This window comes from Musa acuminata, chromosome BXJ1-2, assembly GCF_036884655.1.
Source record: "Musa acuminata AAA Group cultivar baxijiao chromosome BXJ1-2, Cavendish_Baxijiao_AAA, whole genome shotgun sequence".
NCBI classification, from domain to species: Eukaryota; Viridiplantae; Streptophyta; class Magnoliopsida; order Zingiberales; family Musaceae; genus Musa; species Musa acuminata.
In genome coordinates, this window is record NC_088328.1 from 17,521,899 (window position 1) to 17,548,972 (window position 27,074).

Sequence of the window (27,074 nt, forward strand, 5' to 3'; positions counted from 1 at the left end):
ATAAGCGGGTATGTGTGGTGGGCGCCGCAGTCGCCGGGTGAGGTGAAAATATCATTTTTGACGTATCCATCCGTTAGAAGTTATGTATTTCTTATAAATTTTGATAGCACATCACTTATGTATTTCTCTTGACATTATGATCTTTACATAATTTTAGATATAATAGCGTATTGTTTTCCTTCAAATACTAATGTTCACATATTCATCCAGAAAATGTAAGCTAATTGTGATTAGTGTTAGTTTGTATTAATTAGTTTGAGTTAAAATATTTTTATGCATCTAACGTATCTATAATATTCTTATAATTATTAGTGGTTTTGAAAGGATATTAATATCATTGAAAGTAGATTTACCACCATTTATAGATATACACAAGCTTTTGAGAATTTGTTAAATTAAATTTGAAGAAAATAAATAAAAAAACAATAACTTATTTTGGACTAATATTATATTTATATATGTGCAAATTTGCCAGCTGGTGTTCGAAAAAAAGGAAAGACGAGAGAAGAGGGACCCACGCAGATGTCAGTGGGGGCCCAACTCCAGTTAGGTGGGCCCCGTCTTTCGTATGGGTAGGCGGGTTCGTCATCTAAATCCGGAAGTACTAATGGCACCCCACGGCCACACCCATGATCTCCCAAGTCCCGACCCAACTGGGTGAGAAATACGGGTGCTCGAGTCTGGGTGCGATAACAGCCATCCCCCCCCCCCCCCGCCCCTTCCCCCTCCTCCTCGTCTCTCGTTCTCGCTGCGACGAACCCTAAATCCCTTCCCTCTTCCAACTCTGCTCCTCGATCGAGGAAGAGTCGATCGCAGAAGACCAGGAACGCTTGCCCCTTCGCGCTCTTTTGCTCTGATCCGAGGTTCTGTTTCTTCGCTCCCCCTTTTTCCACGGCTTTTAGGCTTCGGAATTCGATTTTGACGCATGATCTTGTTAGCTGGCGCAATTCTCCAGTATTTAGTCTCGATCTCTCACCTGTTCCTTGAATTTTAGGTGATAAAAATAATTTCTTGCGTTATTTTCTGTAAGCAGAGATGTTCTAGGGTTAGCTTGAGACCAAATGCCACGGCTTTGGTATTTGTGTTAATTATATAGTCGTAAGCGATTTCCTTGTTTAAGCAAAGATTGTAACCAATATATTGGGTTTGGGTCTTTTTGCTGCGTTAGTGGTAGATGCCAACAGCATGGTCATTATGATTGAGAGGAGGCTACTTTCATGAAAAGTTGTAGTTCATTGCCTTCTTCATATTCAACATAAATATAACTAAAGATATAGATACAGCTCCAAACTAAATCTTCAGGTTATTCAGTTATAAAATGTTCATATAATTGTGAGGTGGTTCTTCCTTTTTTTGATTGCTAAGAAGTTTTAAATTATTTTTTTTCAAATGATGGCAATGATGATGATGATGGTATTACTCAAACCTATCTTGCAAATATTGTCGTGGTACCATCGAGTTTGATGTAAAACTTATCCGTCCTTTTCCCTTTCTTCGTGCTGCTTCATGGTTAATGTATTTGATGTTTTAGATGCTTACTTTAGGTTATTTTTCAGGTTTGAGGGGATTCCTGTGTTTTTGATTGTTCAGTCATGGAAATGGGGGGTAAGGGAGGTGAAATAATTTTAAAAGATGGTGCTAATTTTATAGATGAAAGACATGATGAGGATGGAGCTAATGATAGAGCTATGGGAGAAAATGAAGCATCTCAGGTAGGTAAAAATTGGTGTGCATGAGTTTATCTCTCTTGGATGCCAATTGATCTACAATTTACTAAATAAGGTCCTTATGTTTCATACAACTTAGATTGAACCTTTTTGAACTTCTCAGAGTATCACAGCTGACACTGTCGATGAAGGGAAAATCGATCAGACTAAAGAACTGGTTATTCATGATGAAGATGATAGTGTGGGAAAAATGGACAAGGCTGAACTTGATGTTCAGGGAGTGATCGGAGGAGATGATGGAATCCCTCGGGTGGGGATGGTGTTCAACTCTTATGGAGAAGCTGTTACATTCTATAAACGATATGCAATGCGTGTTGGATTTGGTGTTACTATAAAAAAGTCATCATTTACAACATATGGACTTTGTCGAAGGCTTGTACTTGTGTGCAGTAAGGAGGGAAAGGCACAGACAAAAGCATGCTACCATCAATCGAGGCCATCAATGAAGACAAACTGTGAAGCTGCATTTATCGCTAAGTTATGGGGTGACGGGTTGTTGCATGTAGTGGAAGCTAAACTTGAACACAATCATGAACTTAATCCATCAGAAGCCCACCTCTACAGATGCTATAAGAATATGTCCAGTGGTGCTACCAAAGATCTTGCTGTGCGAGCTGCTGGACGTGAGCACTTACCATATGTTGGTATGGAATTCTTAAATTCTATTGAAGAGGGACAGTTGAAGCTCTCTGAAGGTGACAAGGAAGCTCTACATGAATTTTTTTCACGGATGCAGACCAAGAACCCAAGCTTCTTTTACTTGCTGGATTTAGATATGGAAGGCAATCTAAGGAATGTGTTCTGGGCTGATTCTAGGTCGAGATCAGCATATCAGTATTATGGTGATGTTGTTTACTTTGATTCAACTTATTTAAGAAATAAGTACAACATTCCCCTTGTCTTATTTGTTGGATCAAACAGTCACGGTCAGTTGGTGTTGTTAGGTTGTGGTTTGCTTGCAGATGAAACTCCTGGAAACTACTTGTGGTTATTTAAGGCATGGTTGACATGTATGTTAGAGCGCGCTCCAAATGTAATAATCACTGATCAGTCCAAGGAAATTCAAGATGTTGTTGCTAAAGTTTTACCAGAAGCGCGTCATCGGATGTGCTTGTCAGATATAACTGGAAGTATTCCAGAGAAATTGAGGGATCATACAGAGTGGAAGACAATTCATAAAGCCATGAATGAAGTAATATATGGTTCTTTAAAAGTTGATGAATTTGAAGAAGGCTGGAGGAATCTGACTAAAACATATGGGCTTGAAGGTAACGAATGGCTAAATTTGTTATATGAAAATCGGAAACTTTGGGCCCCTGTTTATCTGAAGGACATGTTTTGGGCAGGGTTGTCCACTGCACTACAGGAAGACAGTGTAAGACCCTTTTTTGAAGAGCTCATATATCCAGAAACTTCTTTACAGAACTTTTTAGAAAATTACGAAATGGTTTTACGAACTAAGTATGAGTTAGAGGCTAAAGCAGATTTTGACTCATTCCACAATAGCCGGCTTACCGGATCCGAATCTCATATGGAGCAGCAGCTTTCCAAGATTTATACGCTTAACATGTTTGAAAAGTTTCAGCATGAGCTAAAGGCAACTATCTATTGTCAGGTTTCACTACTAAAGGTAGATGGATCAATCTCTACATTTGAGGTGAGGGAGTGCACTTATACAGGAGGTGATGAAAGAAACCATGACAAGTATTATGAGGTATTGTATCATGTCGGTGAATTTGAGGTTCAATGTATTTGTGGTTTCTTCCAATTTACAGGAATATTATGCAGACATGCATTATCAGTTTTCAGTTTGCAACAAGTCTATGAAGTTCCATCGCAGTACATCCTCAATCGTTGGAGAAAGGATTTCAAACTGTTGTATGCTTTGGAATGTTCCTCGAAAGATATTTATGGCAATAAACATATTGAGCAATATGATTCTCTCTCCAAGCATTGCCTTCGACTTGTTGAAGTTGGCATGGTGTCTGATGAGAAGTACCAGCTTGCGTTGAAGTTAGTTAGAGAAGTAGAAAGATCTCTGTTAGATGAGAACATATTTCAAGATTTGCATAGTAGGCTTGTGTCATCTGTAACTAGGTTGACTGGAAGTGATGAGAATCATGCAGCATCGCAGGTGGGTATTGTAGATGGTGATAAGACCCCCAGTTCTGTTCCAGCTAAGCGAAGGGGCCGCCCTCCCAAAAAAAGAAAAGAGCCTGAAATAGAACCACTAAACGGGTCAAATGGCAAAACGGTACTCAACTACTGTAGTGTTTTCTTGTATTTTGTTTATTGTCTATTTTTTAATCCAATTTTTACTCGTAATAGGACTCCTTAAGGGCATCAGCTGATGGGAATCAGAGCAATATGTTTCAATCTTCATCGACTGCTTCACATTTTGGCACTCATGATAGGACGCATGGAGTGATTGATATAATGGTGGTTAATGGTTTTGACAAATTATGCATAAGATTACCCTTACGATTTTGTTTTAGTTTTCCTTTCTGTTAATTTGCTGTTTATCGGATGTCCATTCTCATTTTATCATGGTAATTTTTATTCAGGAAGAAGTTAACCAAAATGACTTAGCGTTTAGCAGCCATTATGGACTACAAAGTAACCACCAGCATCATCTTGGCAACCCGATGCAGTCTGGCACTACATTGCAGGTCCATAATGTGGCTGTTTGAATTTGTACATGCATTACTTACTTTGGTTCGCCATATGAAAATTTGTTATTTTTTTCTCTTTTAACATTTAGCATGATTACCTGTGTTAATTGTTGTGCTCACAAGGTGATTTGCATTCCGATGACCTTTAAACAACAATGTTCATGTATACAGAGCCATTTTGGACAGCAAGCTCTTGGAAGTCAATCAAGAATGCAATGGATTTGTCAACAAATGCTACAGGTTTTTTCTAAAATGAAAATTTTATTATTATGTATGTGTGCTGAGTGTCGTCTTGATTTCTGATATCATTGATCACAACACGGATGATGCTTTATTTATAAATTAACACAGGAAGATCAGACACCATTTGGCCGGAGGACAGGGTAGGAACACTACCACTTATCTCGATTTAACCTCAGGTATGTTGATGGTCCACACTGTCATTCCTATTCAATTTGGCCGGCACACGAAGTAGCGCATTTACTTGTTCCTTTTTATTTAGTGTGTTCAAGCAACTTTCCTTGATCTTGTGGCAGTATATATGCTAGGAGCTTGTGTCAGGTTATCTATATTGGTATGGTAAGCAAAATATTATAGTATTTTTTTTTTGTTTGGTCAAAATTCATTGGGTTGATTACCTTAATGGAGTAATATTTGCATGTCATTCTAGGTTTGGTTTCTTGCACTGGGAGAATTCAAGTGCCAATGGGGCATGTTGGTGGTCATACATGGCAATGAAGCCTATGAGTAACTGGGAATGGTCAGGATTTTGACATTGGTTTCGACTAGATTTTGTGCCAGCCAAGCTCCCTATGCTATAGAAGATGACGGGGTTGTGGTCCAAAAATCAGATTGTCTATGACCTAACTGTGGATTTTTTATATCCAATTGTAATGAAAAATGAGAAGTGGGTTGTTGGAATTCCTGGAAGCATGCTGTTTGGAGCTTTTGCCCTAATTGTTGGTATCATACAATTCAATCAGATAAGATTTTGTACTCTTAATGGATTTCTTATTGATTGATTTGCATGTACAGTACTCATACACATCTTTCATTCTTCTTTATGTCTTCCATATGCATCCTATGATACTACTGAATGATGCCTATATACCTACATCAGGCAGGAGGTAATCCAAATGTTTTGTGATGGTTCATTCACTGTTCTCACATTGAATGGGTTCAACTAAAATTTGTTTGTACTTGCTATTTGAGTGATTTGATTTGGATCAACATATGTACTCTCTCTCTCTCTCTCTCTCTCTCTCGACTATGAAACCTCTGCATTTTATCTTATTTTTGGTTAACAGGAACATTTAATTATTTGCTGAAACGAGTGCAAAAATAACCCGCTACATTATATTGTAGTAGAGAAGAAAAGGGATCACAAATGAGCTACTCCGTTGCGCATCACCAAAGTATCTGACTATGTAATATCTTATTAGTCCCACATCGAAAGTGTACAATATGTATCATTAGCTTATAGGGGCCTGATGAGTGTATTATATTAATTTTCGCTTAAGCATTTTGATCTGACTCGCTGCGGATACATCTGATGACCATTGGCACACATGCATTGCACCGCACCTCCCCACAGACCTTGTCCCTTGCGCTTGGCACCGCAGCAGTAAAACCTCACAAACATCTGGTGGGCAATTTTGCAACATCCTTGAGAACTGTACAGTGTCGCACATGGCGGCCTCCCCAAGAAATCAGATTCCTCTGGTGTATCCTCATGCTCCCATCTCGGTGACTAGCACTGCCTTCTCCTTGTCGAATGCTTCAAACTTTTCACAGAAGCTTTACAGCAATGGTCTTCTGGTGTAAGAAAGCTTTACTGTCACCCATCAACCATGCTGGCCACCTCCTCTGTTTCTTTCTGAGCTCTGCAAGTCTGATGACAGCACGCAGTGACGCTCCATGTTTCTGCACCGATCTGTCTCCCATGATCAGAGGCTGCTGCAGCTGCTTCCTATCAGCATGTGACACATTATTATTCGTCACAGCAATCACAGGGCATAAGAAAAGAAGCTGCAAGTGCCACATGCTCCATAAATAATTGCTTCCGCCTCTTATTTATTGTGCGAGTCTGACTCTTCATATTTATTGGCTTTATCTGAAACGAGGGCGAATGAGTCATTTTACCTCTATCAAGACCTTTCGTTGAGTCGGGATCGCCTGTCACCCCTCAGACACCTATCTATCTGTTTAAACGCGCGTTAAGATACAAGTGGCAGAAGCTTGGGGTCAGCAGTGGTTCCCGGTCGGTACGAAGTCTCGCTGGGTTCCTGAACCAGTGTTCCCGGTCGGCCCCCACCCGGGGGTCGGGATCGCCTGTCTGCAATCGGGCAACCTCATGGCTCTTTGGTGGCGTGGAGTAAAGGTCATTGCTGAAAAAAATGTGGGCTCGTTTCTCTAAAGCTATAATTGACCACCACGTTGCTGATAACTACAACAGCTGACTGGCAATCGACAGGTGATCCCTGACCCGGTGGCGACGAAGCCTAACGTCATCTTGGCGTGGCATGCACACATGTCACTTCACTACGCACCAGAAATCTTATGCGGAACGAGACGCCACGCTTTCGCCTTCCGCGATGTCCTACGTGCCGGTGAATGGCCGCAACCCCGACTCCGCCGCGTAACGGACGCTGGCGGTACGTCATATTCCCTTTGTCGCTCGGAAGATTTTAATCCTCAAATGACCAAATTGCCCTCTCTCCCACTCACCGACCCTCCTTTTGTCTTCTTCCTCCCTATTTAACGCCCAGCATCTGGCGCCCGTGCAGGCGACTACAACCATCACCGAAACCCCTCCTCTCTCTCTCTCTCTCTCTCAATGGCCTGTAGGAGGAGCGAGGTGAATGGCTGTGATGGGGTTACCGAAGAGGTTACTCGGAGGGATTTCCCTAAAGATTTCGTTTTCGGAGCCGCGACCTCCGCTTACCAGGTAAATTACATTGATCAAAGGAAAATCCAGGATCCAGGGGTAGAACGGGCATTCTCGCCTAATTATTCTCCACGTTATCCCGGTTTTTCTGAGCTCCTTTTGGTTCGTACCTATCGAGGGTTCACATCCAACCGAAAAGGTTTTTGATTCTTCATTTCTTTTCTGATTGATCGGAATGGGTCGATGATTGGTTATTCTTTTTGCTTTTGGCGTGCCGCTCAAGTTTCTGTTTTCCTCTGTTTGGTTTTGTTTGTTCTCGTGGCATCTAGCATTCTAATTTTCGACGGTATTTTTCTTGATGAAGCTTTCTTTCGGATGAGCATTTGATGGAAAGTTAGTTAAAGATTGGTTTTTTAAGTTATAAACTAGCATAATGTAGTCTATTTCCGAAAGTAAAAGCGCACTTACTGTCACAGCCAAGCCCTACACGCATTGCATTTATGTTCTCTCACGTGATATGTTTCAGTGTATTTTATGACGTGTATTCTTGAACATTTTGGTTTCATTATTGCGTGAAATACTTAGGTAATGTGTGTAAATGTTTTCATGCTCATTTGTTTATCCCTTTAGAAGCCCATCTGCCATTAGATTGTTAGTTGGCCTGGACGAAACCTGTTTCATCTGTCACGATGTGAGGAATGAAAGCAAAACGACATCTTAGTGCCCGGAAATGTTGAGGAAGACGTTATATTAGGTGGTTGATAGCTGTATGAGAGTGTTTTTACCAGTCTTTCATTTGTTCAGCGTTTGTTTTTGGTTGTAGCAAAGATTGACAAAAAATGGTTCTCTCTTAGAGAACTTATTTTCTTTGGTTTTAATTGCTGGGAAACAAAAAAAATGGAAAATATTTTACAGATTTATGTGGAAAAATTAGCTGTTGTTCTCTGGATTTGTTTTGGAAAAGAAAAGAAGGCATGAGAAAAAAAACTTCCCCAAATGAGTCCTCATTATTTGCTAACTTTCCAGAAAAAAAGATTAAATCTAGCTTTCCAGCATTCTGAAAACGAGAAGGAACTTTATTCTAGAATACAAGCAAATTGTATTTTGTTCCCATGAAATTAATTTTTTTCACAGGACGTCCTTCTCCATCATTTTTTTTTTCTTGCAACCAAATGGACCCCGAAGGAATAAGAATGAGGCAAGATCAAGAAACAGGACATAGTTACCGTATAATATATGGAAGGAGGTTTTGGGATGATATATGTGAGTTAGGATCTACGACAAAGAAAAGAGGAGGATTTTTTTGATTGGGATGGGAAAACTTGTAGGATATATTTGTGAAATATCCTGTGTGGTTATAACACTTCTTATGTTTTAGAGTTTTAGATTTATTTGAATTTCTAAGTTTTTATTTTTATGTTATTTTTCTGACTGATCTTAATTCACTGTTTTAATGGAGATAGTCCTACCTGTCTTTTTCTTAAATTGTAGGGTTGTACTCGATCCAAATGCTGTAAACCTTACATTCTATTGCATTCTATCATTTGATTTTGAACATGAGTCATGAAAGGCTTGATAATTTTGAGCACATCCTGGATCATCTCTCTCTTTATCTATTTATGTATATATGTATAAATAATAAATACATGCATAAATATAAACGTGTATGTGCACATGTATGTATATATCCATGCTGAATGAATAATATTTAAAGCTAAAAGTTCTGAGCATTGACTGGGACAACATTGGACGAAAAATGATATTCTCACAAGAACAGATTTTAATGTCATCATATACCTGATAGTTTGAAGGTTTCTTTTTCTGTAGAACGTACTTTTGTGATACACTTTTTGTCCAATTGACTTAAGGTTTTCAAGTTGAAATGGTTCCCGACAATGAAACTTAAAAAAATGGCTTCAATGTTAGAATATGCCTTTTCTAACATCTCACGACTTCTCCTATATGCTTTACTAACAAAGACCATGATTATTCCTATCAGATTATCATTTTCTGCTACCAACATCCCCATGTCCTTAGTTTGATATAATGAAAGTAAGTCTCAAAGGTAACTTTTGATCCACCATGACTTTAAGTTGAGATGAAGGACTTAAGAGGAGGAACCACTGAGGACAGGGTAGAGAGGATGCAATATCTGATTGTTGCAAATAAGCAGTTTGGCAGATCAGGTTGGAAATATAGGTGCAGAGTCTATGAGAAACCTCTTCTTGTATAGCACACTGATAAATTGAAGTGGTTCTCTCCAGGAAATTTTTATGTCTTGTTGTCTGATTGATATCTTTTGGTATTAATAATGTCCTGCAAGCCACTGCGAACCACCTAGGCTGCAATTAGGTTCTGGTGAGCTTCTACTCCCATCCATGTCCTTAGTTTGATATAATGAAAGTAAGTCTCAAAGGTAACTTTTGATCCACCATGACTTTAAGTTGAGATGAAGGACTTAAGAGGAGGAACCACTGAGGACAGGGTAGAGAGGATGCAATATCTGATTGTTGCAAATAAGCAGTTTGGCAGATCAGGTTGGAAATATAGGTGCAGAGTCTATGAGAAACCTCTTCTTGTATAGCACACTGATAAATTGAAGTGGTTCTCTCCAGGAAATTTTTATGTCTTGTTGTCTGATTGATATCTTTTGGTATTAATAATGTCCTGTAAGCCACTGCGAACCACCTAGGCTGCAATTAGGTTCTGGTGAGCTTCTACTCCCATCACGTAGGGCCTAATGCCCTAAGCTACTAATGTATGTGGACCAACTGCCAAGAATTAAAAATTGTGTACCATAAATTTCACTTGTAACATCTTCCTTGAAGGTTGCAAATCATTTTCATAACCACTTGTTATTTATGGTATCAGGTTTTTAAATACTTTTATATTACAAATATGTTTAGGGATCTACATTCTGTCAGTTAGAAATAATCAACGATTATAGCATGTCTTTAGTGTGAAATTCCCAGTGTTATTCTAGTTCCCAGCATTTGCATTTCATCTATAAAAATGTTCATGTCTTTTACATCTTATCAGTTACAAAAAAAAGTCCCTTTTTGTCTTTTTCCATAAATTAATTTGTGATTTTTGCATCCGGAGATTATACTGTTAATCTTTTAGTCGAGTTAGATTCCCATTTTAATTTGTTGTATGTACTATTTTAATTTTATCAGCAGTCTTTTTTCTCAATAATGAATTGGTAAATTTTATAAAATCCTGATGGAGAAAAAACTTTCATTTCTATAGGTTGAAGGCGCAAGAAGAGAGGGTGGAAAAGGTGATAGCATTTGGGATGTTTTCTCAGAGCAAAAAGGTTTGGGCTTTTCATGCATATCATCATCGCTTCTTTCACCTTTTTTTGTTTATCTGCATTTAATGTTTATATCATCAGATTATATAAAGGACAGAAGTAATGGAGATATTGCAGTGGATCAATATCATCGCTACAAGGTTAAATGTTTTCTCATCTTGACTACTTATGGAAGCTTATTATTTGATTTCCTGTGATGCTTTAGGATTGCATAACTGTTATGTTGAACCAACTTGTCTAGGATTGATTCACATATCACTTATTCTTGATGTAATTTTCATGTTGAACCTTGTATTGGATGGTTATCGTACTTCAATATCTGAATTCAAATATGCGGGAGGTTTTTTGTTTTCTTCGAGCTTGTGAGGATGAGTCCTTCTATGTCTTGGCCACTCAGTCCAATGACTACTTTTGTGTCTTAACCACACAGTGCAATGAATCCTGTGTCTTGGCTACTCTGTCTAATGAATCCTTCTGTCTTGCACACTTATTCGTTTGTAGTCTTTTCTTTCTAATTAAATTTCAGCCCTTAGTACGATTTTTTTCCTACTGCTATTCTATCATGTAAATCTTGTTTTCCTTTAGTTTAATGCATAATGTACCTGTTAATTACCTCTATTAATCTTCTCAGTTAAAGCATCTGTAAATTTGAAATCATCCTTTTCTTAGCAGGATTAACACTGTTTTTCATGGGATGGTATAGCTCGTATGACAAATGACATACAGCAAGAATATAAATATAAAAGGGAAGAAAAGTTTTTATGTAATTCAGTAATATGTGTATATTCACAAAGCCCTCATGAAAGTTCCAGATTTTTACAAATTTCACAGTTGCATAAATGGAACATTAGATACCACCATGAATAACTACACAGACAGGAAAAACCTTGGGAACAAGAATCATTTATAGACATTCTGTTTTATAATTCGAGATTCACTATGCATAATTACATTGTAACTATCAGCATTTTTCTGTTGCCCAGGAAGATGTGGAGCTTATGGCCAAACTAGGTTTTGGTGCTTACCGATTTTCTATATCTTGGACTCGTATATTTCCCGGTATGCTTTGTTACCCATTTTCATTAATTTAAGCTTGAAAATTTAGTTTTCATACTTGTTTGTTCTGGTACTTTATCAGTAGAACTGTCAATTACAAAAGTCACATTCTATAAGGGGGCTAGACACTAATACTTGGGTTGCTGGACGTGGAAGACCTTATAATCATTAGATCGTAGAAGCTGATGGAATGTTTTCTTTTCTTTACACCATACAAATATAGACATGAATACAATAAATGAAATCAATTTGTGGTTGTATATGACGTCTAGTTATAGTAGGATGCAAGTTCTTGCTAGGGATAACCAGTTTATATTTGGAAGAAGAGATGAGAAATCTTAGAAAGCTCAAGTATGCATGGTTTATTTGAACTTGAGGGATAACACTATCTTAACCTTATTGAACCTTTTTTGAAGCCACTTTTGGTGGCTTTTTCCTTTCATTTTCCTTGTACTTTGGTGCAATAATGACTATTAATCTAGGTCCTTTTTTGCCCTGTGTTATCTAAATGGTCTATGGCAATGTATTGACTGTTTTCCCATTCAAACATAGACTGTTTTCCCATTCAAACATATTGGCTGTCCTTAGAAGGTGATACACCACCTTTATATTATATATATATATATATATATATATATATATAAAATCCAGATGTGCATTGAATTGCTCTTTACAAATTTAGATATGTGGTGATGTATCAAGCATACAATCCACTTCCCTCCACCCTGAGCGATACCCCTTGGGGTCAGCATTTAAAAATTATAAGTCCACTAGTGCAGACAAGCCTCTCAAGAAATGTTCTACCACTTTGTGAATACTAAATAATAATGTTTCATGAGCAACCCAAATAGTGCAATGCAATACAAAAATTACAGGATGCTGATTTAACCAAGGATAAGGATTTTGTGGTGCAGACTTATGCCACCTATTGGCTGGCAACTGGCTTGAAGTGTGCCATTGTGTTGGATAACAATGTGTGCCATCACAAAGGAAGAGAGAGAGAGAGAGAGAGAGAGAGAGAGAGAGTAACACGATAAGTAAATTTTAACAAGAATATCTATTGCATCACTAAAATTATATTATATTTTTTTAATTCAAGTCTATTATTGTAAACCTATTGAATCCTTTTGATTAAAATGATCATGTCAATGTGTCAGAGTTGCCTCTTCTTTTGTTACCTTAGTAGAGTATTGATTATTGGAAAGATTTTTGGAGCCAATAGGTTGGCAATATTTACAAGGTGAGAAAAAAAATCAGAAAATGAGTTTAAAAGGGTATGATAAGAATCACAAAATAAAAAAATTTAAGATAATTAGAAAATAGGAGAAAAGATATATATTCAATATATAATCAGAGACATTAACTTTTAGAAGGTAAGCTTAGATGTCCATTCCGTTGGAGTTAGTGCTTAGGACCAAGGATTTTAATTTCGAATGATACGGGCGGTACGTACCGGTTTGCCAACAGACTGGTACGTGGATCGCCTGCTATCAGGCGGTATTAGCCTGGCTGTAGCCTACCTGCGACAAGGGAAGAAGAAGTGTCGAGGGAGAAGAGGGAGAATCGGGAGAACCTCGATGCTTTCCGATCCGGCACCACCCTCCCCGACGATCCCGATCCAAGAGGTAATGGAGAGGCGGTGGCTTAGCTTCTTCTTTGCCGTGTTCTTCGCCGAAGGCCGTAGACGCTTGCGGCCTTTGCCACGTTCTTCATCGAAAGCCGGAGACATCTACGGCCTTCGATGTCTTCGCTGAATGCCACAGATGAGGAGAAGACCATGTTCTTCTCTACTTCTAACGCGACAAGGAGAAGAAAATGAGGTGATGTTGCCGAGGCAACGTATGCCTCTTTTTTTTTTAATATTATTTTTCTACTTATATATATATATATATATATATATATATATATATATATATATATATATATATATATATACACACACACGTACCGAGCGATATACCCTAGCATACGTTCGGTACGCTCGTATCATACTGTGCCGAGCAAAGCTTGAAACGTTGGTATGATATGAAATTACGAACCTTGCTTAGTACAATTGATGGGTATGATTGTTGTACTATCAATTTAGCAATAGTCCTTCGTGAGACAAAATGTCTAAATAATTTCATAATGGCAACATAGGTAGAACTTGATAGGACATTTTTCCAATGACTTAGAAACGTAGATGGCAAGTGATGTAGCACAAGTTTGTGACAAGTAGAGAAATTGTATTCTTTTTTATTTGAAAATAGAAGGAGGAAAGACGGACGAAGGGAAAGATAATAATAAAAAAATATAATGTATTATTGAAGGCTTTATACCTCCATACATCTCACATGTGGGCGATAAAATCCAATGATAAAACAAAATATGACCACATAGATTCACATATGATTTGAAAAAGAACTTGTTTTTCATTTATTGATTTATCTTCCAGATATAATGTGTAAAATAATCTTTCTTTTTTTATGATAATTCGTTTTCTCAAATAATGAAAATTTCTTATATAGATAAAATCTTCAATCAAGATCTTTTAATTTTCAATGAAAAATCAAATTTGTTGGAGATGTTGCCATGTGATGACTTATAACATTAGTATAGTAGGCTCTAAACTAACACAATGAAATTTAAATTAGAAATATATTAAAATGATAATGCATTACAAAGACTTCAAATGAAATAATGGCAAATTTTGTTCCTTCGCTTTTAACCCTTTGCTTCAGTACAAGATTACAAAAGTAAAGGAACTTATATAACATTCAAGTCGAGCTATATGTTATCTCTTTTGGCACATTTTTTCATGGCGACTCTTTGCTTTTCAATAGGTTTCATCAAATGATGCTCATTCATGGATGAGTGATTTGACTTGATTTTTTCATGTTGGCAGATGGATTAGGAACTAAGATCAATGAAGATGGGATTGCTTATTATAACAATCTGATCAATTACCTACTTGAAAAAGGTTGTTGATAATCCATTTGTGCCTTCAAATAATCATCAAGAGCCACATTTATATGTTCTCAAATGCAGGTATACAGCCTTATGTTACACTATATCATTGGGATCTTCCATATTTTCTTCATGAATCAATGGGGGGATGGCTGTCGGAGAAGATTGTGTAAGTTGTCTATGTTTAGAATTTCTAAGAGATTATGTGACAGATGTTTCTCAGCATCAAGTTCCTTTTTCTACTAAACAAGTTATTCCATAGAACTGTCAAAAAAGTAATTGATCATAGGCATAGAAATATATCCAAATTTCTCGAGCTTCAAGCAAGCTTATTCTATGAAATGGAAAGAAAAGTACTAATGTAACAGATGTTTTATCTTTTATGTACCTTCTGAAGTGTAAATTATCATGTTTAAGCTCTCCATCTGTATTCCAGATAACTAGTTCATGTTGATTTGCATAGTTTATTATTATTTAATCTTTCAGAATTGCTAGTACGTAGAGCCTTGAAACAGAAAAGTTATCAGAAAAAGTAACCTCCATGTCCTAGGATCATTGTCTAACCTGCTCTACCAGCTAATTAATGGTACTAAGGGCATTTGTTAAGTTGGACTTGGCCTGGAATACTTCAATTTAACATGAGGTTGCTTTGGAGGTAGGCTGAGCTAGTATGAGAGTTCTGCATGTCAAGTGAAACTCAATGAGCATGTATTGATCCCTTTGTGCTGTCTAAATACAGTTGTTACATTATAAATTGAAAAGCATATGCCTTAAATGGCATTCAAGTGGAAGGTGAGGCGAGCTATTATTATTTGCTTGCTTTTCTTGTTGTGTGCACTTTCCATTTACTACTTGTAACGTATTGCTATCTAGAAAATATTTGATCTATTTACTCTTGTTGAAGAAAGTAAAAGTGGCTCATTTTTTTAGCTCACAAAAGGGCTATTTTTGTTGGCTTCAAGGTTTACCTTATCGGTCCAAACCGGTGTACCAGCTAGCTTGCGGTATGGTACCTACCGTCCTGTACCGGTGTAGTGTGTGTCGGTATGACGAGGTGTATCAATAGGCCGACGACACAGGAAAATAGCAAAAAATAGCTCCAAAAATTCTAAAAAAATAAAAATAAATAAATTATGGATTTTAAGTTGGAAATAAATATAAATTTAGTATAAATTTAGCAAAAATAATCTAAATTAGTAAATAATAGTGACATATTTTTTTCGAGATTTGAGGAGTAGCTTTGTGGTATGTTTCGAATTGTCCTTTTGTTGATATTGAATTATCTACAGAGAAATGATTTGAATTGTCGGATTATTTGTTAAACAAATTAAATATTATGATTCAAATGAATCAAATAATTGATCGATAGATATACTTGGTTTTACCACCAAGAAGAACGATGGGACTCCACGGGTGATGGATCGGGGTCCTTGATCCTATATATTTATATAACAATTTAATATGTTTGTTAGGCTTTATCCTGAAATTGATCTCATGACATAGTATACTAATACACTATATATCATTGGTGCATCAATATGATGATGGTCGTAGTTTGATTATCGTGAACCACATGTGTCTAAGGTGTCTCTTAAGGCAAGTACGATTAAGACATGTATTGGTGCTAAGGTTGGAAAATGCCAAAACTTCTACTTTCGTCACTAATCTGCTACTTGATATCATAAGATCGATCATCGTATTATTGCTCAAAGAATAATGACCAACTATCACTGTACTACTGTTGATTACTATATTATCTTTCAGGTATGATCCCAAGTGCCATCATGTGTCTATACCTTTGGTGTCATGTTTCTACGAAAATTGAATCAAATAAGCAAGCTGCGATTAACCCTAATTTCAAATAACAAGCTGCGATTATACATGATGAGTCCTATATTGCCACTATAGACATATCAATTAACCTATTTGTCATTAAATACATATAATTAACTAAATATAGGTTAAATTACGATGAATTCATAATTAAATACACTAATCACAGCATTAGAAACACTAATTACTCATTAATTAGCCTTTTTTACCACAGTAGACATGTCAAATAATAATAATTATTACATACATAAAATTAACCCAATAATACATAAAATAATGATGAATTTATTATTAAATACACTGATTACAGTATTAAAAAACTTAATTAAACCCTAATTAGCCCTATTTTACTACTATAAATATGTCAAACACCCTAAGAGACATTAAATACATAAATTAGATCCAATATATATCAAATTATGATGAAACATCATTAAATACACTAATCACAGTATTAACATAGTTAATGACTCCCTAATTATTCTTCTTTCACTATTATAAACATCTCAAACACTCTAATAGACATTAAAGACATTTAATTGATCCAATATGGGTCAAATTTGATTAAATCAACATTAAATACACGAATCACAGCATTAACATAGTTAATTAATTCTTAATTAGTCTTCTTTCTAAATATGTCAAATCCCCTAATAGGTATTAAAGACATTGAATTGGCACAATATGGATCAAATTTGGATTAAATCATTATTAAAACCACTAATCATAACATTAAAAAACTTAATTAAAACTTAATTAAACCTATTATACTATCACAAACATGTAAATCACATTAATATGCATGAAATACAAAGATTTGACCCATTAAGTGTATAATTTAAAAAAAAATCAGCATTAAACATACTAATCACAACATTAAATGCCTTAATTACTCCTTTATTATCATTATTTTATCCAAGGTATGCAGTTTCGAATAATACTGCCCGTACAGGGCGGTACATACTAGTCCATTAGCTGACCAGTACATGGACCGCCCGTTACCGGACGGTGTATATATATACCGAGCGGTATACCATTCGGTATATTGTATCGTACCGTACCGAGCGAATGTTGAAACGTCGGTACGATACAATATTTCAAACCTTGATTCTATCATCATAAAAACCTCAAAAAACATACTAGATATTGAGAACATAGAACATACTTATTCATCTCATAAATTATCAAAAATCGAGAAAAAATACATACCTTTGATTAGAGAGTTTTTGCTCTAACATAGGTGTTAATCCTCCCTAATTAGCTTTCTAAGTTTGATCTAAGTAATAAATTAACAGTTTTGTAAAGCTCTAAAAGAGTGCAAATGTGAGAATGAGAGAAAGAAGTGAGTGAGAAAGAGATTGAGAGAGTAGGGGAGTTTAAGAGAGTGAAAGGAGGTGAAAGAGGAGGAAAAGGTTTAAAAACCCTTTCAAATGGATCTGACTATTGGAACTAATCATATATGAGCTGTCCATCGGTACTGGTCAAAATCCAATCGGTACCGACCGGTACAGGTCGGTAACGATCGGATTTTGATTGTTCTAATCGGGATAGACCCTGTATTGGGTGATATGGGGTCATTTAGCATATATCACCTAGTATAGGTTGGTCCATGTTTCGGCCCCTATCAGATCGATATGTACCACCCATACTAGGTGGTATACCACGACATGGCAAACCTTAGTTGGCTTATTTATGTTCAAAGGAATGGCTATGTGAATAAGTTTATTGCATTTGACTGATAGATATAATCTCGATATCCAATGTTTTGCTTCTCTGCATTCTCTTTTCTGCTTTAATATTTTTACAGAGAAGCTAAAGCTAAATGTATCTCTTGTTTTTCATCCCCTACATTAATGCTTATCAATATTCTTTTCTCTTTTTCTGCCTAAATTTCTGTCAGAAAACTGAAGACGAGTTAACATATGCAAAAACTTGCTGACAAATAATCTTCTAATATCTACTTAATGCCATTTTATGTATAAACACCTAATATAATTATTGTGGAGAAAATATAGTAAATGACATTATGTCTACATGAAAATTCTGATAAATATTTGCTGCCACAGTATTGGAATTTTGAAATTAACTGTTAAATCAAATAGTGTTCTTTTTATGATTTCTAGTATTTACAAATTTAATCAGTTAATATGGATTGAATTTCACTGTGGAATTACAAAACATCAAGACCTCGGTAATTTGATAATTTATCATAATTGACAGGCAATATTTTGCACTATATGCTGAAGCATGTTTTGAGAAGTTTGGAGACAGAGTAAAGCACTGGATTACAATCAATGAACCACGTCAAACAGCTGTGAATGGATATGGTTATGGTTTCTTTGCTCCTGGAAGATGTGAAAATTCATCCGCGGAACCTTATTTGGCTGCTCATCACCAACTTTTGGCTCATGCAGCTGCTGTTGCTGTATACAGGAAGAAATTTAAGGTGTGATCTCTGATCAGTATACCTGCATTTCTTGGAGAAATATTTGTTTCTTGGATAAGCATTTAACATGTTTTGACTACATGTGTAAAATTGAAGCACTTAACAGGATTTAATACCATTCTTCAGTGGTAGAAAATAGTGACATGAATTCTTTCTTGGTATTAGTGATTCTGTTGCATAATCTTACAATATGAGTTTAATAGCCTTTACTTGTTCCAGGATGCTCAAGGTGGTGTAATTGGCCTGACAATTGATTGTGAATGGGCAGAGCCATTTTCTGACAAGTTGGAAGATAAAATTGCTGCTGATACATGGCTGGACTTTCAACTTGGATGGTAAGTTTTCTTCAGTTCCTTTTGGGTATTAAATATTTTCAGATAGACTTGCCTCTTTGGATTGTTTTTGTTATAAAACCCAAATAGGAATCACCTCTGTTATCCTGTGCTGGAGCTTCCTTATTGTGAAATGCTGAAGTTTGTTGCTGAAATTTGCTGTTGATACTTATGCTAAGATTCATTAAATCTCTATTGTTTCTAATAAAGATTAAGTCATAGAAAAAAATTATTACAAGCAATAAAATGATATTTGCTGGATTATAGTGTGATTGATATCTTGTCCTAAGTTGAGATCACTTGCAGGAAGAGATGTGTATCACCAACCCCAAATATTTATCCTCTTATGATTGCTTGTTGTTATGCTCTATTATGTTTGCATCTAGAGACAACACTTTCGTGTTTGGACCTTATGATCCGAAAATTAGGCATCTTGAATGTCTCTAGTAACATCACCAATGTTGGTCCCATGCTTGGATGAAAAAGGTGAAGGGTTGCATTAGGTCACTAACAACCAACATAAAACAATGTCAGATCTCATGAACATATATTTTAATCGATTTCAGTATAGAGCTAAGTCATCACCCCGGGAATGATGCAAGACTCTTTCAACCCCTAGATATCCTGAATTAAAAAGGGTGGGCTAGGAGGTCGCTTGGAAATGACCCATCATATTGGTGCCCGGATGTGGTGCCAAGTAGGCAAGAGTTCTCATATTGTTTTGGGCTAATGAGAGTAAAAAAGTTGGTCTAAGAACTGAGGATTAGGCTAGCAACTTGGAATATAGAAACACTTACAGGGAAGGAATTCGAATTGGTGGACACTATGACCAAAAGAAAAATAAATATTATTTGCTTACAAGAGACTAAGTGGATAGGAGAAAAATTTAGAGAGATTGATAGTACTGAATTTAAAATTTGATATATTAAAAAGTTAAGCATAGAAATGGTATAGAAATTGTTATTAATAAGGATCTTAAGAATAATGTTCTAAATGTAAAATGATTTAAAGATAGAATTATAGTTCTAATATTTATGAAAGGACAAGATATTTTGAATTTCATTAATGCTTAGGCTCCTCAAGTCGGACTGGATAATCAAACTAAAAAAGAATTTTAAGAAAACTTAGGTGATATCATTCAACCAAAAAACTTATAATTGGATGAGATTTGAATGATCATGTAGGAAAAACATATGATGAAAATAAAGGGGTGCATGAGGGCTTTGGTTATTGAGAGAAACGTTGGTGGTATGATTTTAGATTTTATAACTTCATAGAATTTTATAATTATAAATGCCCACTTTAAGAAGAGAGATGAATATTTAATTACTTATAAAAGTGGCCACAATTGTAGTCAAATAGACTTTTTTCTCACTAGAAAGATAGATAAAGTTAATTTTAAGAATTGTAAAATTATACTTGACAAAAGTTTGATGAATCAACATAGTTGATCGTATTAGATATCTACTATAGGAAATGGAAGAAGCCAAAGATAGTCAAAGAGTTATTAAGACTAGATGGTGGAATTTTAAAGATGATAATGTAAATACTTGTAAGAATAAGATGGAAATGGAAGCGACTTGGAACTTAGATGAGAATGATATTAATATTATTTGAACAACGATGACTAATAAGATTAGGAGCTTAACAAAGGAGATTCTTGGTGAAACTAAACATAGAGGTGTAACTTTAAAAGAGAGTTGGTGGTGGTGCGAATAAATTCAAAAAATAATTTTTACTAAACGATTATGTTTTAAAGATTGAAAAATTATAAAAATGAGAAAAAATTTAAAAGATATAAAGAATCTAAAAAAAGAGGCTAAAAAAGCGATTAATATGGTAAGATATAAAATTTATGATAATTTTTATAACAAATTTGGTACTAAAGATGGTAAAAAAGATATATATCAAATTTCTAAAGCTAGGGAAAAAAGGTATGAGGATATAGGTAATATTAGATGCATTAAAGATGAAAATCAAAGAATACCTATTAATGATAATGAGATTTAAGGAAATATGAAAAATTATATTTATAAATTATTTAATGAATATTCTACATAGGACTTAGATTTAGCGATAAATAATAGTGGTAGATTTAATAATCATAGATTTATTCATAAAATTAGAACTAATGAAGTAAAAGACACATTAAAGAAGATAAAAAATAGCTAAGAATGTCGGGCCTGATGGTGTCCGTATTGAGGTTTGAAAAAGTTTAGAGTACAAAGGAGTAGCTTGGTTAATTAGGTTATTTAACAAAATTATAAGACTCGGAAGAATGCTTGATGAATGAAAAAAAAGTTTTCTAGTGCCAATTTACAAAACTAAAGATGACATATAGAATTGTTTAAATTATAGAAGAATTAAAATCATGAGTCATACTATGAAATTTTAGGAAAGAATTATCGTAAGTAGAATAAGGCTTAAAATAAATATATTTGAAAATCAATTTGGTTTTATGCTTGGAAGATCAACCATAATTAATAAAAAAGTATAGAGAGAAAAAGAAAGATTTGCATATAGTTTTTACTTTTTATTGACTTAGAGAAAACTTATGATAGAGTTTCTAGAGACTTACTATGGTAAGCTTTAGAAAAAAAAATTAAACAAAAAAAAGTTTTAGAAAAGAAAGGTGTATCCACTAATTATATTGATATTGTTAAAGATATATTTGATAATATAGCTACTATCGTTAGAATTATAGAGAGTATATCTAGTAAGTTTCCTATTAGCATAAGATTACACTAAGGATCCACTTTAAATCCTTGCCTTTTCTTATTGATAATGGATGAACATATTAGTCATTTACATGATTTTACTCCCCGGTATATACTATTTGCCAATGATATTATCTTAGTTGTTGAATGCCTAAGTGAAATTAGTTATAAACTTGAGCTATGGAGACAAGCTTTAGAATCTAAAAGTTTTAGATTAAGTAGGACTAAAATTAAATATATAAAATGCAATGTTAGTGATCCTAGGAATAGATAAGAGATTATTATTAAATTGGATGGACAAGAAGTCTCTTTAAGTAAAAGCTCTAGGTATCTTGAATCAATTATTCAACAAGATGGAGAGCTCGATGAAGATATTATTCATAGAGTAAAAACAGGATAGTTAAAATGACGAGGAGCGTCAGGATTCTTGTGTGATCATTGGATACCTTTGAGATTAAAAGAAAAATTTTATAAGATAGTTATGAGACTAACAATACTTTATGTCTCTGAGTGTTGGACAGCTAAAAAACACATATACAAAAAATTTGTGTTACTGAGATAAGAATGTTGAAATGAATATGTGAAGTTAGTAGGAAAGATAGGAAAAGAAATATTTTGATTTGTGAATAACTAGTATCGTTTCAATAGAGGATAAGATGAGAAAAAGTCATTTAAGATGATATGAGCATGTGCTAAGGAGATCTCTTGATGTGATAGTTAGAAGAGGTACAATAATTAATATTAGTAGTATAAGGAGAGATAGAGAAAGACCTTAATAGAAACTACAAATAAAGATTTAAATACTCTGAACTTAACTAAACATATAGCTTTTTATAGACCTCAATAGTAACAAAAGATCCATGTAGCCGATCCCAAATAGTTGGAACTTATAGTTTTGTTATTGTGTTTATTGTTAATGCCTCTAGTCATATAAAGCTTTGTTGTTAATGATTTATTGTGCTAGCTTTGTTGCTTCATTCTAACTTACATTAACAATAACAATATTATAACTCTTACCTATATAGGCCTTCCATGTTATCCATGTTAAAAGCTATGATTTCTTAATTACTTAATTAGTTCTTAAGCATTGTTGTATTCACTACAGTTTTCACGTTCTCAATTGAACCCACTACAGTAAATAATTATGGAAATTTTGATATATAATAACCAATATTTATCTAAATGGAAGTTACAGGAATTTTTTAGTAAATTTTCATTTAACTTTGTGTTATTAATCTATTATTCCATATCGGTGTATGTTATATGTATGGACTTATCGTCATACAGGACTTATCTCAGTAAACGCTTATAGCCATCTAGAAATTGACTTGCACCTTTGGAGTTTATTTTGCTAATAAAGAACCTTTGGCATTTGAAACTCTGAAGATCCCGTTTCATTTTACACAAAACTTCTTGTATCATAGAAGTTCTCTTTTGCCAAAAAGAAAAGGGGAATACTCTTACTTCTCATTCCCCAAATAGATTTAATTAGTGATTTTCGTGATACGTGAGTTTCAGAAATACAAATTTTATGCAATGTTGGTTTTTAATACAAATTATTTATTCTTATGGTCCTACCTGATTCATTTTGAAGGTATTTGGATCCAATTTACTATGGGGACTACCCCTTGGCCATGCGTGAGCGTGTAGGAGATCTGCTTCCAAAATTATCAGAGGCAGATAAGGAGTTACTGCAGAATGCAACTGACTTTGTTGGTCTGAACCACTATACAACCAGATTTGTTGCTCATGCAGAAAACCAAAGAGATATTCATTTCTATCAAGTACAAGAATCAGAGAGGATAGGTATTTACATCAAGATCTCCAATAATTTTTCTTATTATGGTTTTCTTATGTACATTGGAAGAAATTTAGTTCCAGAACGTTCTCTGATTCTTTGCCAGTTCAATCCGAAATGTTCTTTAAATACAGCATTTAAAATATAACAAGAGGGCATTGCTTATAGTAAATCTTTTGTAGTATCCTTTGTTTCCATTTTCTTACATGAATATTTAAAGACTAAGCTATTGTTTTGACTTTTGAGTGTGAACCAGTTGAGTCTGTTTTGGTGAAACAGCTAAATGGCACAGTGAACAAAAATAATTCAGCTACATGTCAACTTTGTCGATTTTAATGCCTTTTTTATTGCTATGAAACAGCTAAATGGCAAAGTGGTGAACCAATTGGTCAAAGGGTAAGAAATATCCTTCCATCGTTCTCTATCATACAAATTCAGGACACTTTTACATTCGTTGGTTTTGTACAGCAATGAGTTATTAAAAAATACTCTTTTTCATGTGATAACCATTGTACTAGAAATATGAGCAACTTTGTTTAAATAAACTGTATGTTTCAGGCTGCATCAGAATGGCTCTACGTAGTTCCTTGGGGCTTCCAGAAGGTTCTTAACTATATAGCAAAGCGTTACCACAATCCTCCATTATATGTCACCGAGAATGGTTATCTCCTGACTCTTTTAGCCATTGATTCCTTGTGAATTTTGAAATTTAAATGTGTGGATGTAAGGAATTGGTACTGTTATTTCCAAAGGTTCTATAAATGGTTGCCTCACCCATAAAGCTCATACTACTTGGTCTCTTGCATGGTAATAAAGATTTTATGCAGATTGCTGCATACATTGTAGTCAATGACCCAAAATGAATGGCCTCAAAATAATCAAATGACACCTTTTTCTTTAAGAATAGACATCCACAGCATCAAATATGTATTCTTTCTTTAATCTTGTTTAACAAGACTGGTAAAAAATTCTGAATGTACACAAAGTTGTTTAACTTGGCAGCTATAGACAAAGATAACATGAAACAGTGTTCTACTTATTTAGTTTCATTGAAATGACTACAGTTGCATTTCAATCAATTTACACATGTCAATAACATTCAGTGATGAAGTTATAGTTAATTGAATCTTAACAGGAAACTATTACTTTTTTGGTTACGTTGTTTCTTCTTAAAAATCAGGTAAATTTTATATAATCAGTCATGCTACTGCATCTCGAAAGAAAACTCCAAATCTGTTCATGCTTTTCTTTAAGTTACCATGTTATAATTAATCAATCTCCTTTATTGACAGGCATGGATCAAGAAGAAACCGAAACAGCAAGTCTTGAAGAGGTCCTAGATGACAAAATGAGAGTCGGATACTATCAGACATACCTTGCAGCAGTTGCACAAGCAATCAGGTACATTATAATAGATGCATCTCCTTCTAGACCATTTTGTTTAAACAATTTTTTTATCAAAGGTAGCAGATCTGTGATCTAGATTGCATTCACGATTGAGATCATAAATTGTTTGTGATCTGGAACATTCAAACCAGTGTTGCAATAATCCTAACAGGAAATGGGAAGGGGAAAGGAAAGGAAAAGACACACAAAACCATTAACTTCTTTTATAGACTTTTATGGGGCTTCAAAATTGTCACATGCATACAATTATGATTAATTACATTTTATTACAGTTTTGGTTAATCTTACAAGAGTTTAATCCTTGAATATACATGCATCATTCTTTATGTGATTGATAAAATACATTTTAGATAAATGTATGCTGTTTGTATTAGATGTGTCCGTGTTGTCTTTAGTGAACATGTATTCCATGACAATTTAATAGTTCAATCTAGATGGAGTTATTAAAGAATTATACATGTCTGTGATTATTATGCTGTGAGAATTTTGTCATAGCCATGCACATCCATTAATTTCGTCAATAACATTCCTAGACAGTAAAGTCATAAGGTATATAAAACTAACATTTGACTGATTGAGCAGATATAATCATCTTATCTAGTGTGTTTGGTGCAGGGATGGTGTTGATGTTCGTGGATATTTTGCATGGTCATTCTTGGACAATTTTGAGTGGGCCGAAGGATATACTAAAAGGTTTGGACTGGTCTACGTTGATTATAAGAATGGTCTTACAAGGTACCCAAAATCATCAGCACTTTGGTTTTCAAGCTTCTTGAAGGCTAATGAGCAAGATGTTGTGAAGGAGATCAACCAAGCCTAAGACCTAATGCTAAGATGTGAACACACTTGGAATCTCATCTCTTCATGTTACTATGCAGACAATGTCTTATATAGTCTCTGCTCAATTGATCATGCTACTTGACTGACATGATTAAGTTTGTTGGGACTTTATCTGCTTGTTATGGTTGTTGATTTGGGCAGTAAAATTCCTGAGATACATGAGCCTATATTAGATAAACATATTGGCTTAGATGTGAAACTTCAGTTTTCTGGGGCTAATGTATCTCCAATTATCCAACAACAACAACAACAACAAGCTGAAATGTCTCAACTATTTGGGGCAATTATACATTAGGATGTTTTCATCTCAAATAATTGTTGACAAAATGGGAAAGAAAGCATTGGCTGTGGCCATGCAATTTCATCTGGTATTTCTGTACATATCAACTGCATGTTGAATTTTCCATGTGGATTTCGTTTTCTTGCTCAACAAGCATGGATAAAGAGTTTGATACTGAACATAAGGGTTAACAAGCAAAGTTGTGATGGAACTTAGATAGCATAAGTAGCGTCAGATGGATAATGTGCATTGAGACTGTATTCATTTTGATACAATAACATGACATGTAGATCATCAAGAAAATCGATTGCATCAAATTCAACATTAATTATCAGCAATTGTGGCTGATAAAATGTGACCAGTAGAACAAATTTGTCTTTTGTAGCCGATCATTATTAAGATACCAATTCGTGCTACTGATTCATGGGTTGGAAGCATATCTTCTCTTTGTTCGTTACATTTTTGTTTTCAGATACAAGTACCCCTTTTTTCCCCTAAAAAGCTGTACTGTTAGTATGTTGCCTACTTTATGATATCTCAATTCGGACAATTAATTCAATTATATGGTTTTAGCCTTTGACATGCCTATCTCTTTTGGATGCAAGTGTCTTTTTCCTTGAAATGTTTGCTGTGCCAATATTTTGTTCTTTTTTGCAATCCACATAAATCCAAATAATCCTAATTTGACTTCTTGAATTTTTTGTATTTTTTTAGCTAAATATTTAAGGATTTATCTTGTATAGGAGCTCTAAACAATTTGGCTTCTTGAGTTGATGGTGTATGTATTTCTGTTGAGGTGAATCTAAATATACAAAGAGCA

At 34.9% G+C, this 27,074-nt stretch overlaps 2 protein-coding genes across 6 annotated transcripts; both read left to right on the forward strand.

Annotated features, from left to right (window-relative positions):
- Positions 1-691: 691 nt before the first annotated feature.
- LOC103972811 (protein FAR1-RELATED SEQUENCE 6) lies at positions 692-5,440 on the forward strand. Of its 5 annotated transcripts, XM_065088039.1 has the most exons (10): positions 692-863; positions 1,557-1,712; positions 1,831-2,995; positions 3,074-3,981; positions 4,056-4,166; positions 4,292-4,396; positions 4,571-4,639; positions 4,751-4,818; positions 4,936-4,978; positions 5,070-5,440. In XM_065088039.1, exons 2-8 carry the CDS (start codon positions 1,593-1,595, stop codon positions 4,784-4,786), a joined length of 2,514 nt encoding a protein of 837 aa, XP_064944111.1. In that variant the 5' UTR covers positions 692-863; positions 1,557-1,592; the 3' UTR covers positions 4,787-4,818; positions 4,936-4,978; positions 5,070-5,440. The 5 variants fall into 5 exon arrangements, with proteins under 5 accessions (XP_064944111.1, XP_064944093.1, XP_064944102.1 ...); XM_065088021.1 differs by having other exon boundaries at positions 1,831-3,981; positions 4,902-4,978; XM_065088030.1 differs by having other exon boundaries at positions 1,831-3,981; positions 4,902-4,973.
- A 1,738-nt stretch (positions 5,441-7,178) lies between these two features.
- On the forward strand, positions 7,179-26,355 carry LOC103972856 (beta-glucosidase 4-like). The gene is made up of 13 exons (XM_065088049.1): positions 7,179-7,346; positions 10,536-10,602; positions 10,681-10,739; positions 11,583-11,658; positions 14,540-14,614; positions 14,683-14,770; positions 18,655-18,880; positions 19,100-19,215; positions 23,524-23,735; positions 24,089-24,123; positions 24,286-24,388; positions 25,020-25,128; positions 25,750-26,355. The coding sequence occupies exons 1-13, from the start codon at positions 7,236-7,238 to the stop codon at positions 25,952-25,954; spliced, it is 1,482 nt and encodes a 493-aa protein (XP_064944121.1). The 5' UTR covers positions 7,179-7,235; the 3' UTR covers positions 25,955-26,355.
- Positions 26,356-27,074: the final 719 nt, after the last annotated feature.